The sequence below is a fragment of the Salmo salar genome, chromosome 11 (genome assembly GCF_965601325.2).
Source record: "Salmo salar chromosome 11, fSalSal1, whole genome shotgun sequence".
In the NCBI taxonomy this organism is placed as follows: domain Eukaryota; kingdom Metazoa; phylum Chordata; class Actinopteri; order Salmoniformes; family Salmonidae; genus Salmo; species Salmo salar.
The window spans coordinates 79,964,610-79,979,409 of NC_138301.1; the positions used below are offsets into that span (position 1 = coordinate 79,964,610).

General features: G+C 42.1%; 1 protein-coding gene across 2 annotated transcripts in view; it reads right to left on the reverse strand.

Annotated features, from left to right (window-relative positions):
• LOC106562910 (endothelin-converting enzyme 2) overlaps positions 1–12,238 on the reverse strand; it is a 68,403-nt gene extending 56,165 nt beyond the window's left edge. For both annotated transcript variants that reach the window (XM_082958077.1, XM_082958076.1), the window contains exons 1-3: positions 12,019–12,238; positions 2,229–2,361; positions 1,468–1,683 (exon numbers count right to left, since the gene is read on the reverse strand). In XM_082958077.1, the coding sequence (XP_082814203.1) occupies positions 1,468–1,683; positions 2,229–2,310 (298 nt within the window). In that variant the 5' untranslated portion in view covers positions 2,311–2,361; positions 12,019–12,238. The remainder of the gene's footprint in view (positions 1–1,467; positions 1,684–2,228; positions 2,362–12,018) is intronic.
• Positions 12,239–14,800: the final 2,562 nt, after the last annotated feature.

Sequence of the window (14,800 nt, forward strand, 5' to 3'; positions counted from 1 at the left end):
ACAAAACAAAAGAGATGATCGTGGACTTCAGGAAACAGCAGAGGGTGCAGCCCCCTATCTACATTGACGGGACAGTAGTGGAGAGGGTGGAGAGTTTTAAGTTCCTCGGCGTACACATCACGGACAAACTGAAACGGTCCACCCACACAGACAGCGTGGTGAAGAAGGCGCAGCAGCGCCTCTTCAACCTCAGGAGGCTGAAGAAATTTGGCTTGTCACCAAAAACACTCAAACTTTTACAGATGCACAATCGAGAGCATCCTGTCGGGCTGTATCACCGCCTGGTACGGCAGCTGCTCCGCCCATAACCGGAAGGCTCTCCAGAGGGTAGTGAGGTCTGCACAACGCATCACCGGCGGCAAACTACCTGCCCTCCAGGACACCTACACCACCCGATGTCACAGGAAGGCCAAAAAGATCATCAAGGACAGCAACCACCCGAGCCACTGCCTGTTCCCCCCGCTATCATCCAGAAGGCGAGGTCAGTACAGGTGCATCAAAGCTGGGACCGAGAGACTGAAAAACAGCTTCTATCTCAAGGCCATCAGACTGTTAAACAGCCATCACTAACATTGAGTGGCTGCTGCCAACATACTGACTCAACTCAAGCCACTTTAATAATGGGAAAATTGATGTAATCAATTTATCACCTGCCACTTTATATTAGATAATGTTTACATAACCTACATTATTCATCTCATATGTATATACTGTACGCCATACCATCTACTGCATCTTGCCATCCTGATGTAATGTATCACTAGCCACCTTAAACAATGCTGCTTTATATGTTTTCATACCCTACAATACTCATCTCATATGTATATACTGTACCATCTATTACATCTTGCCTATGCCGTTCGGCCATCAGTCATTTATATATTTTTATGTACATATTCGTATTCATTCCTTTACACTTGTGTGTACAAGGTAGTTGTTGTGGAATTGGTAGATTACTTGTTAGATATTACTGCATGGTCGGAACTAGAAGCACAAGCATTTCGCTACACTTGCATTAACACCTGCTAACCATGTGTATGTGACAAATAAATTTGATTTGGTTATAAAACTACATCCTGTCCCTTTGTTCCGTGGAGAGAATCACTGAGGACAGTGGAGCATGAACATCTACAATCTACCTCCCCTCATGATTTGTTCTCTATGAATAAACCTATTTCCTCCCCCTGATTTGCTTTGTGGTCTGTTAACATCAACTGCTAACACTGAAAAATGTATCAAATGGCCACCCGGACTATTTGAATTGACACCCCCACCCCAATAGCTAAAAAAAAAGAATTCTTTAGTATATTTAGTAAATATTTTCTTAAAACTGCATTGTTGGTTAAGGGCTTGTAAGTGAACATTTCATGGTAAGGTCTACACATTCGGCAAATAACATTTGATGTGTATGCTTGCGCGCGTGTGCGTGCGTGCGTGCGTGCGTGTGTGTCTTTGGTTCCAACTCACCCAGCAGGTTTTTGAGGACAGCCTGGTTCTGGTTCCAGACGCTGTTGAAGGTGCTCCAACGAGAGCGTCCGTCGGGGAGGGGGTTCTTGCGGACCCAGCCCCCGCAGGCGTACTGGTAGAAGTCCTGGCAGGGGTCAGCGCTGCGGTCCAGAGCCTTCACAATCTTACTGGCCACCGTGAAACAGGCCTTGGTCAGACACATGCTCTGTGCTTGGTCTTGTGTGAAGGTAGAAAAACAGCATTCTGTATCAAAGGCCTTTGATAAATCCACAAACAGAGCAGCACAATGTTGCTTTTTATCAAGTGCACTAATGATGTCGTTTGCCACTGCCATAGCTGCAGTGCTGTTCTCCAATCTAAAGCCAGACTGAACCCCACTCAGTGTGTTCTTTTCAACTAAGAAGTTTAACTGTGAGTTCACTAGGGATTCATAGACTTTGCCCAGGATAGGGAGTTTAGAGAGAGGACGATAGTTATTAGCATCTGAGAGATCTCCACCCTTTAGCAGCGGGAGGACATAAGCTGATTTCCAAATGCTGGGTATGGAATTGGTTAAGAGACTCAAGTTGAAAATGTGAGCCACAGGTTTAGTAATAATAGTATACATCTTAATAATCATTCGTAATGATACTGCTTAACACCAGCCAGTTGAAATGTTGATACATAGACATCACATATTATCAGCCTTATTATAAGGGCTCATACATGCTTTTGACAAATGTGTGTATGCGTGTGTGCGTGTGTAACCACAGGCCTCTCACCTTTGTTGTGGCGCATGCCTAGAGTGACGGTACATCCGAACAGGGCGAGGACAGAGGAAAGCAGCACGCCAGCCAGCACCATCCTCTTGCCCAGGGAACTGAGAAGCTGGATGCCACCCTTCCGGAAGCCAACCTGTGGAAACATGAGTCAGAGAAAGAATAGTGGATGGGATGACATCGCAAATGCCACAGAAACAGTCCATTCGTGCAGAGTCGTGGTGGATTTGAACATTTATAGCACGTCACATATACAGCTCTCCCCATCAGAGACCAGGGTTCAATTCCTGCGTCCACTCTTCCCATTGTTTCTCCTACCGGCCTGTATCCCCTTCTGAAATATATACAGGTATACAGTGCATTCAGAAAGTATTCACATCCCTTGACTTTTTACACATTTTGTTGTGTTACAGCCTGAATTTCAAATTGAGATTTGTTGTCACTGGCCTACACACAATAACCCATAATGTTAGTGGGATTATGTTTTTTGCCATTTTTACTAATTAATAAAACATTTAAAGCTGAAATGTCTTGAGTCAATAACTCCTTTTATGGTAAGCCTAAATAAGTTCAGGAGTAAAAATGTGCTTAACAAGTCACATAGAGTAATAAGTTGCGTGGACTCTGTGTGCAATAAGTGTATAACATGATTTTTTTATGACTACTTCATCTCTGTACCCCACACATACAAATAATTGTAAGGTCCAGTGGTGGAAAAAGTAAAGATACCTTAACAGAAAATGACTAAAGTAAAAGCTAAAGTCACCCAGTAAAATACTACTTAAGTAAAAGTCAAAGTATTTGGTTTTAGATATAAACTCAGCAAATTAAGAAACGTCCTCTCACTGTCAACTGCGTTTATTATTAATGGAATAATTTGTCCCTGAACAAAGGGGGGGGGTCAAAATCAAAAGTAACAATCAGTATCTGGTGTGGTCACCAGCTGCATTAAGTACTGTAGTGCATCTCCTTCTCATGGACTGCACCAGATTTGCCAGTTCTTGCTGTGAGATGTTACCCCACTCTTCCACCAAGGCACCTGCAAGTTCCCGGACATTTCTGGGGGGAAATGGCCCTAGCCCTCACCCTCCGATCCAACAGGTCCCAGACGTGCTCAATGGGATTGAGATCCGGGCTCTTGGCTGGCCATGGCAGAACACTGACATTCCTGTCTCGCAGGAAATCACGCACAGAACGAGCAGAATGGCTGGTGGCATTGTCATGCTGGAGGGTCATGTCAGGATGAGCCTGCAGGAAGGGTACCGCATGAGGGAGGATGTCTTCCCTGTAACGCACAGCGTTGAGATTGAGCTTGTTGTCATTGCAGTCAGTCTGATGATGCTGTGACACACCGCCCCAGACCATGACAGACCCTCCACCTGCAAAAATCGATGCCGCTCCAGAGTACAGGCCTCGGTGTAATGCTCATTCCTTCGACGATAAACGCGAATCCGAACATCACCCCTGGTGAGACAAAACCGCGACTCGTCAGTGAAGAGCACTTTTTGCCAGTCCTGTCTGGTCCAGCGACGGTGGGTTTGTGCCCATAGGCGACATTGTTGCCGGTGATGCCTGGTGAGGACCTGCCTTACAACAGGCCTACAAGCCCTCAGTCCAGCCTCTCTCATCCTAATTCGGACAGTCTGAGCACTGATGGAGGGATTGTGCGTTCCTGGTGCAACTCGGGCAGTTGTTGTTGCCATCCTGTACCTGTCCCACAGGTGTGATGTTCGGATATACCGATCCTGTGCAGGTGTTGTTACACATGGTCTGCCACTGCAAGGACGATCAGCTGTCCGTCCTGTCTCCCTGTAGCGCTGCCTTAGGCTTCTCACAGTATGGACATTGCAATTTATTGCCCTGGCCACATCTGCAGTCCTCATGCCTCTTTGCAGAATGCCTAAGGCACATTTACGCATATGAGCAGGGACCCTGGGCATCTTTCTTTAGGTATTTTTCAGAGTCAGTAAAAAGGCCTCTTTAGTGTCCTAAGTTTTAATAACTGTGACCTTAATTGCCTACCGTCTGTAAGCTGTTAGTGTTTTAACGACCATTCCACAGGTGCATGTTCATTAATTGTTAATGGTTCCTTGAACAAGCATGGGAAACAGTTTTTAAACCCTTTACAATGAAGATCTGTGAAATCATTTGTTAGTTAATTATCTTTGAAAGACAGGGTCCTGAAAAAGGGCCATTTCTTTTTTTTTTTTGCTGAGTTTATATGCACACACACACAGCACCCGTCAAAGGTTTGGACACACCTACTCATTACACTAATTTCTTTATTTTACTATTTTCTACATTGTATAATAATAGTAAAGACATCAAAACTATGAAATAACACATATGGAATCATGTAAACAAAAAAAAGTTATATTTTGATTTATTTGAGATTCTTCAAAGTAGCCACCGTTTGCCTTGATGACAGCTTTACACACGCTTGGCATTCTCTCACCCACCTTCACCTGGAATGCAGTTCAAGTAACAGGTGTGCCTTGTTAAGTAAATTTGTGGAATTTCTTTCCTTCTTAATGCCTTTGAGCCAATCAGTTGTGTTGTGACAAAGTAGGGGGGTAATACAGAAGATGGTCTTTTACCAAATAGGGCTAAGTCCATATTATGGCATGAACAGCTCAAATAAGCAAAAATAAATGACAGTGCATCATTACTTTAAGACATGAAGGTCACTCAATCTGGAACATCAAGGACTTTGAAAGTTTCTTCAACTGCAGACGCAAAAACCATCAAGCGCTGATGAAACTGGCTCTCATGAGGACTACCACAGGAAAGGACGACCCAGAGTTACCTCTGCAGCAGAGGATAAGTTAGAGTTGCCAGCCTCAAATTGCAGCCCAAATAAATGCTTCAGAGTTCAAGTAACAGACACATCAACTGTTCAGAGGAGACTGAGTGAGAATCAGGCCTTCATGGTCGAATTGCTGCAAAGAAACCACTACTAAAGGACACCGATAAGAAGAGGAGACTTGCGTAGGCCAAGAAACACGAGCAATGGACATTAGACCGGTGGAAATCTCCAAATTAAAGATTTTTGGTTCCAACCGTGTCCAACGCAGAGTAGGTGATCTCCGCATGTGTGGTTCACACCATGAAGCATGGAGGTGGAGTTGTGATGGTGTGGGGGTGCTTTGCTGGTGACACTGTCGGTGATTTATTTAGAATTCAAGGCACACTTAACAAGTATGTCTACCACAGCATTCTGCAGCAATATGCCATCACATCTGGTTTGCGCTTAGTGGGACTATCATTTGTTTCTCAACAGGACAATGACCCAACACACCTCCAGGCTGTATAAGGGCTATTTGACCAAGAAAGAGAGTGATGAGTGCTGTATCAGATGACCTGGCCTCCACAATCACCCAACCTCAACCCAGTTGAGATAGTTTGGGGATGAGTTGGACCGCAGAGTGAAGGAAAAGCAGCCAACAAGTGCTCAGCATATGTGGGAACTCCTTCAAGACTGTTGGAAAAGCATTCCACATAAAGCTGGTTGAGAGAACGCCGAGTGTGCAAAGCTGTCATCAAGGCAAAGGGTGGCTACTTTGAAGAATCGCAAATATATATTTAGATTTGTTTAACACTTTTTTGGTTACTACATGATTCCATATGTGTTATTACAGAGTTCTGATATCTTCACTATTATTCAACAATGTAGAAAATAGTAAAAATAAAGAAAAACCCTTGAATGAGTAGCTGTGTCCAAACTTTTGACTGGTACTGTGTATATATATATATATATATATTGTCGTCTCCATTCCTCTTTCCAAGCGACTTCCTAATGAATGAAATGTCACTATAAAGTTAATTTCAGAACCAAGAACCCAATAGCACTAGCACTGGCCAGCTCTCGATTTGGCATTCAGTCTGTCACGAGAGATTACTATAAAGTATACATTTAGTCTACTTTAAAAACGTAAACAGTAAAAAAATAATAATAATAATAATTAAAAATATATTTTTTTAAATAGGTAGGCCTACATTGTTATGCACTTAGGAAGGGTGGAAGCAGGGATTGAACCCGTGTCTGGTGGGGATTAATATACTGTGCCTCGCCAGGGGCCTCATTTATCAAAAGGTGCGTGTACACAAGAAAGACTAAACCTCGCGTGCATCTGTTTTCCCACAAAAGGTTGCTAATTGTCAATTTAGAACTTGACGGGAAAGTGTTGCGCATCTCCTCGCAAATCTCAGACCATGCGTCCGCACAACTTCTAGCGGTTGATCAACTGTATTCCAAGCAAATATTGTTACTTTGTGGGAATTGTTGGTGTTTGATGCACAGGAATTAAAATAATGGAAGGCTAATAACATTAAAACGTAGGCCTAATGATAAAACAGATGCCTTTGCCGTTGGTAAGAAGATTGCATAGCCTAATATTTATTTAACTTTTATTACATAGGGTTAATCCATTTGAATTCAATCATTTTTTGACAGCACCCCAATTGATTTTTACGAAACCTTCTTTACACATTTGCCCATTTTAGAAGTGCTCAGAAAGTGACTTTTTGGACCCGATTGCCAAATCATTAAAGCGATAAAGGTGCTCAAAGTTCTATCATTTTACATACCATGAGACAACCATGTCTTCATTAGTGGAAAAGATAAACGGTTGAGATTTATATAATTTAAAAGCTTACAAACAGGGTTGGCAAACTATTTAATAATTTATGGGGAAATGTTTTTATTTTTGGTCATTTTTTAACATTATCTAAAAACACTAACTCATTTCACATAATCTGAGGTTTTTCCTGTTGTGCCACCATCGGTTGAGACAACATGCTCTTGAATACAGAGTAGGTGTAATTTTTTTGCTGATAAATGTACTAAAATGGGAATCAAATTTTTATTTGTACTTTCAAAATGATACCACAAACATGGTTGGAGAATGTTAATTTGTTGATTTGAAATGGGAATATCTGTTTAAAATTATACTGTCAATCCTCCATAGGAGAACTATTGAAATCATAGAAATACAGATAATAGAATATACATGACCATTTAAGTTGACATTCGACTGCGGGTGGAAATCTTTGTGGTAGTAATTAGAAGTTAGAAGTAAATTCAATTTAAGCTTCAATGGTGTAACAGCTCAATTGCAGTTGTCTGAAAGGATTGGTCCATTCTATGAATTATATTTATATGATTGAAATGACACCCACCCTGCATTCAAAGGGCATCTTGTCTCAACCGATGGCATGCACAACACAAAAACCTCAGTTTATGTGAAATAGGGTCTAAGCTACAACATATTTGCCTGCCTACCTAGACTCCTTGCTCCGGCCAAGCGCTACGGACATGGACGTTGGGTTCTTCTCCACAATGAGGGGATTAGATTAAACCTGGGCTGCCTCCCAGGTTCAAAGCCCACGGTGAAGTCGGCTCAAAACAAAAAGGTAATTAAGCATGAGGAGTAATGAATAGGATTCTGTGTTTGCATGCAAAAGTGATTGCTTTTAACAAAAACACTTAATCTGCCTTCTAGTTTGAAAATGCAAACACATTTTCTGGATGAAGCACCATGCTGCCTTGTTGACAACATCACCAAGCAGCGCAGTTTACTATATGATTTGAAAAGGGCACTCCTCCCTCATCACTTTTGCCCGTTCCCATCATTGCGCCCCTGGTGCTCAGCATAATGGAATCTGCCCAGTGAGTATGGATCGCAGTACCTCCCCGACCATTCACCAAATGAGAACACATTCGGGGCCATCTGATAGGTCCAGAAATCGATGGGTTGGGCCAGACCCACAACACATGCGAGTAAAGTGGCAGTTTGAAAATTCACCATTTGCTTTGATACTCTGATTGGATCATCTTTAACCAATCGATGAGGTGTTTTGTAGAACACCCCTTGTGCCCCTCACCACAAACAACTTCAATGACGACAGTCTCCGACTAAAGTATGTAGTGAACTACTGAGCAGCGGAATAATTTAGTGAGTCATCAGGCTAACATATGAAAAAAAGTCTGAATTTACACATTTTAGATAATTGACCTTAAATGTTTTTAAAAATTACCATTTTTAAATGTTAAAAGAAATAATACAATAGTTTGACCACACTGTTTGTAAGCTTTTAAATTATATCAAATGTAACAGTTTCTTTTCTAGTGATGAAGACCACCTTTACTCCACACAGAGACACGTACAAAGCTCTCCCTCACCCTCCATTTGGCAAATCTGACCATAATGCTATCCTCTCGATTCCTGCTTACAAGCAAAAATTAAAGCAGGAAGCGCCAGTGACTCGGTCAATAAGAAAGTGGTCAGATGAAGCAGATGCTAAGCTACAGGACTGTTTTGTTAGCACAGACTAGAATATGTTCCGGGATTCTTCCGATGGCATTGCGGAGTACACCACATCAGTCACTGGCTTCATCAATAAGTGCATCAATGACACCGTCCCCACAGTGACCGTACGTACAGTACATATCCTAACCATAAGCCACTTTACCACTGAGCTAAAGGGTAGAGCTGCCGCTTTCAAGGAGCGGGACTCTAACCCGGAAGCTTATAAGAAATCCCGCTATGCCCACCGACAAACCATCAAACAGGCAAAGCGTTAATACAGGACTAAGATTGAATCGTACTACACCAGCTTCGACGCTCGTCAGATGTGGCAGGGCTTGCAAACTATTACAGACTATAAAGGGATGCACAGCCGCGAGCTGCCCTGTGACACGAGCCTAACAGACAAGCTAAATTACTTCTATGTTTGAATGCTGTTCATTGACTACAGCTCAACACCATAGTGCCCTCAAAGCTAATCACTAAGTTAAGGACCCTGTGGCACTGTATTACTTTGTTAGCAAGGACAACCCGCACCATCGATCATAGTTTTAATGTTATTCCGCCATTGCCACACATATACCACAGGTGTCGTAAAAGTGTGTCATAAACCATCACTCAGAACCCCATCAATACATCTTCCTTTTTTTTAATATATATATTTCATCAACAAGCAATGTCAATTCACAAATATCAATTAATCTCCGTTTTCAAATAGTCAATCATGAACATATCGAAGCAAACCCCAACAACTCAATGAGTCAGTGTTTGGTCCATCAAACATCACCACTGAATATACTTTCTGGAGGCCTGCTGGCCCTCTAAGACCTGTGCAGGGTCTGAGGCACTGTGTCCGAAGCTTCTGTCCCACTCCCAGTACCTTCTGTCACATCCCCACTTGTTCTCCTTTCTGTGTGTCCAGTGTCAGTATGCCGGTGTCCTGAGTGTCCTCAAACATCTCCTGTGTTCTCAAAAAGTTGTGTCTATTGCGCCAATACACAGCCCCATCTTCTGTCCTGACTGAGGCGCAACCTCCTCCAATACAGCAGCCTTTCTATCCCATGAATCCAGACCCCGAATTCTAACCACATCCTGAGCTGCCAACGGTAACAACACTCTAGCGGTTTTGTCATAGTATAATTTTTGTCTTGCCTTCAGCTGTAGGGCCCTATTCTTTACAGCTAATGGGCAGTCATTCAGGTAGAAACTAGGAAACCTGGAACGCAACTTGCAACTCATTAACATTTCTGCAGGTGACCGGCCTCATTCCAAGGGAGCTGCTCTGTAAGACAATAAAGCTAAGTATACATCAGTCCCACTGTGTGCTGCTTTTATTTGTATTTTTTTTAAGAGTCTCTTCCGATTTGCACCCTTTTTTCAGCCTTCGGTTACTTTTAGGATATAGCGGACTAGAGGTTATAGGTCTGAACTCATAATGCACTGCAAACATCTTAAACTCACTGCAAGCAAACTAAGGTGCATTATCAGAAACTATCGACTCCAACCTTCTCCCAGGCTGAAGTGGGTACCTCTCCCATAACCATGGGCTCCTTATACTGAAATTTGAGACATGTGTCACAATTTCCCACCATTTGCTCAATGTCAGAATTTATATTTGGCTAATAAAGGGACTCTCTGGCCCTTCGCTTACATTTCTCAGCTCCCAGATGTCCTTCATGTACGCATTGAAGTAGGTATTACCATTCTGTTATTCTTCAACAGCACACCATTGACAGCTCTGCGCTTAGTGGGAAGTACTGCTTACAAGAGCCTTTTTGCCAGCCATTTTCCAGATTATGAATCACCTTGCAAAGATTGGAAGATTGGGATCTATTGTGGTCTCTTCAGCTATTCTACTTAGTTGCTGCTCAGAAACAGGAAGTGACTCCGCCATAGACTCCTGATTGAGGATGATTTGGGCCACTACTGGTGAAGCCCTTGAGAGGGCATCTGCTACCACTAAAGTTGACCCAGGCACATTGGTTAGAACAAATCATAGCGCTGCAACCTCATCATCATCCTTTGAAAACGACAAGGCATGTCATTCAAATTTTTAGAGAGAGATTGGAATAAGGGGTTTATGGGCTGTTTCTAGAATCACCTTTGGTAAGCCATAAATGTAACAGTGAAACTTTACAACCAACGACCAACCCTGGGCACTCCTTTTCTATTTGAGTATAACGCTTCCCAGCATCAGTCAAAGAACGGGCCGCATAAGCCACATGCTTCCACATCCCTTGATGCTCCTGAAGCAGCACTGCTCCAATGTCATCTTTGGAGGCGTCCGTGGACACCTTAGTAGGCCTGTCAGGTTCGAAAAAAAAGTTAGCACTGGCTCTTCAGACAAAATGTTCTTTACATTGTCCCACTCTCTTTCATGTTCTCTCTTCCACAATAACTCTGGCTTGTCCTGAATAAGTGTCCTTAAGTTCACTGTTTTAGCTGACAGGTTTGGTACAAACTTCCCTAAATAATTGACCATACGCAAAACACGCTGAATGTCTTTCCTATGTGTGGGATTAGCCATCTCCCTCACTGCTTTGACCTTGGCATGATCAGGCTGCACACCCTACGAGGATAGCCTATCCAAGAAATGTGATTTCCTTCACACAGAACTGACTTGCCTAGTTAGATAAAGGTTAAACAAAAAATACAAAAACATTTACATATTACCTCGACTAACCCGCTAATTGACTCTGTACAAGTATATAACCTGCTATTGTTATTTTACTGCTGCTGTTTAATTATTTGTTACTTTTATTTTCTAACTTTACTTAAATTCTTTTTCTCAAAACGTCTTAAAGCATTGTTGGTTAAGGGCTTGTAAGTAAGCCTTTCACTTAAAGTCTACACCTGTTGTATTTGGCCATGTGACAAATAAAATTTGATTTGACATGGATGTCTCATGCAAAATGGGTAAACTTTGAGCACCTTCATCTCTTGAATGTTTTGTCATTCAGGTACAAAAAGTAATTTTCAGAGCGAATCAATATAAAACTAAGCAGCTAAAGGACAACCGGTAAACTTAGATGTAATTTTATTTAAAATTCTTACTTGTAAGGAACACTTACACCATTTTCTGCAGGCATACGTTTCAGGTTGTCGCCTATATCAATGAATTGTGTACAGCCTGATTAATCAGACTACTACAGAGTGCTTTTCCGCAGACATATAGAATATTTTTCTGAAAACATAGAATAATGTCCTCTCTAAACTCAGTAGTCTACTGATGAGACACTGGGGTGTATGTGACGATGCGATTGCAAGCTCTCATCTAATCTTAAAATGAACACTTCAAACTACCGTTCTCAATTCCCCACATGCGCCAAGTACAAACATGTCAATTTCTACAAACTCCATTACTGCTGTTGCATTAAATTCAGGTGTACACCATTCGTTTGTGCTAGTAGCGGCAATACGTACTCAATTACTATTTCAGTTTATAAAAGAGTGCCTTATTTTTGCGGTATTCACATTCAATATAATACCTGTTTGTTTGAGAGCGCCGTCGATGTCGGGCGTGCTGTGTTGCTAACGCGTTCACCCGCCACACCTCTCTATAGGCTATTCAGGGGTTTTCAAAGTGGGGTCAGAGGTACTGCAGGGGATCTGCGAACAGATCTTACAATTATTTTGACCAAGGGATCCATGGAATACATTTAGAGTGTAATACAATACATTGTCATCTTATTTATCTACAATGTATGTTCTTAGCCCTGGGCAACATGGTACTGGGAGGCTCACAGGGATATTGGTATCCACAGTACTGCACCAATAAAAAAAAAAATTATCAACTCAATACTGTTTGATTTACATAAGTGCAACGTTTTTTCTCTGCCTCCTGGGAAAATGTGTAGAATTACAGGAAATTAGCTTGAATATGGCAACATTTTCTCACCAATGCCACAGTGCAAATGGATTGAAACAGGGAGAGAATAATCTGGTTTACCTTGCAAAACATTTAGCTACGGTTGACTATGGTCTTCACTAAGGAATGTACCCCAGTCTTCAGACACATTCACACAAATGGAGATGTCCGTTGAATTTGAATTACGTTTGTCAAAAATATCTAGACATAGCCACTAAGAGACAAAGCCTGTATGTATAATGACCATAAACTAGAGCCAGTCTAACAGCATAGCTAACTAGCTAGCTAGCCATCCAGCTTGACTTATTCCACATTTTGTTGTGTTACAGCCTGAATTCAAATGGATTAAATGTATTTTTCCCCCTCACCCATCTACACACAATATGCCATAATGACAAAGTTAAAACATCTTTTTTTATCCTTTTTGCAAATTGATTGAAAATTAAATACAGAAATATCTAATTTGCATAAGTAAAAGAGGGGTAGTGGACGGCTATACAGGTCCGCTAATACAGGACTAGTAAAGGCCCAGTGCATTACTTTTGTGAGGAAAAAAAGGTTTTCTCCCAAATGTTTCATTTTTAATTACATTTCTTTTATTATTCAGACTTTTCAGGGGGTGCTCCAGCACCCTCAGCAACCCTACTTCCTGTGGCTGTGCCTTCCTGTGTGGTGTCTAGTATACAACAGGAGTTCCCTGATCCAGGTGCAGAATACACTAGGTTTCTCCTTCCTCATATTTACTGATACCATTCAATTCAATAATAAAAAAAGACAATACAAGTAAAAATGTTATGCCAAGTGCCACATCTCTCTCCATTTAGAGACATCAATATCAAACCCTTTTGTCAGTCTGGACTCGATCAGGGAGAGGTTGAAAATGTCAGTGATGACACTTGCCAGTTGGTCCGCGCATGCTTTGAGTACACGTCCTAGTAATCAGTCCGGCTTTGTGAATGTTGACCTGTTTAAAGGTCTTGCTCACATTGGCTACCGAGAGCATTATCACAGTTGTCCAGAACAGCTGGTGCTCTCATGCATGCTGCAGTGTTGCTTGCATAAAAGGCATTTAGCTCATCTGGTAGATTCTTGTCACTGGGCAGCTCTAAGCTAGGTTTCCCTCTGCAATCCATAATAGTTTTCAAGCCCTGCCACATCCAACGAGCGTCAGAGCCGGTGTAGTAGGATTCAATCTTAATCCTATATTGACGCTTTGCTTGTTTGATGGTTCGTCTGAGGGCATAGCGGGATTTCTTATAAGCGTCCGGATTAGTGTCCCTCTCCTTGAAAGCAGCAGCTTTAGCCTTTAGCTCGATGCGGATGTTGCCTGTAATCCATTGCTTCTGGTTGGGCTATGTATGTACGGTCACTGTGGGGACGACGTTGTCGATGCACTTATTTATGAAGCCAATGCCATTTGATGAATCCCGGAATATATTCCAGTCTGTGCTAGCAAAACAGTCCTGTAGCGTAGCACGCACGTCATCTGACCACTTCTGTATTGAGCGAGTCACTGGTACTTCCTGCTTTAGTTTTTGCTTCTAAGCAGAAATCAGGAGGATAGAATTATGGTCAGATTTGCCAAATGGATGGCGGAGAGAGCTTTGTATGCATCTCTGTGTGTGGAGTAAATGTGGTCTAGAGTTTTTTTCCCCTCTGGTTGCACATGTGACATGCTGGTAAAAATGAGGTAACATGGATTTAAGTTTGCCTGCATTAAAGTCCCCGGCCACTAGGAGCGCCACTTCCAAATGAGCAATTTCTTGTTTGCTTATGGCCTTATACAGCTGGTTAAGTGCAGTCTTAGTGCCAGCATCGGTTTGTGGTGGTAAATAGATTACTAAGAATAATATAGATGAGAACTCTCTTGGTAGAAAGTCTGGTCTACAGCTTATCATAAGGTACTCAGGCGAGCAATACCTCGAGACTTCTTTAAAATTAGACATCACGCACCAGCTGTTACTGACAAATAGACACACATCCCCGCACCTCGTCTTACCAGAGGTGGCTTCTCTGTCCTGCCGGTGCATGGAAAATCCCACCAGCTCTGTATTATCCGTGTCGCCTTTCAGCTATGACTTGGTGAAACATAAGATATTACAGTTTTTAACCTGTTGGGGCTAGGGGGCAGTATTGAGAATTTTGAAAAAAATATGTGCCCATTTTTAACTGCCTCCTACACCAACTCAGAAGCTAGAATATGCATATTATTGTTCAGGTTTGGATAGAAAACACTCTGAATTTTCTAAAACTGTTTGAATGGTGTCTGTAAGTATAACAGAACTCATATGGCAGTCAAAACCCTGAGACAAATTCTGACAGGAAGTGGATACCTGATGTGTTGAATTACCTTTAAGCCTATGCCATTGAAACACACAGGGGCTTATTAATCGTTGAGCACC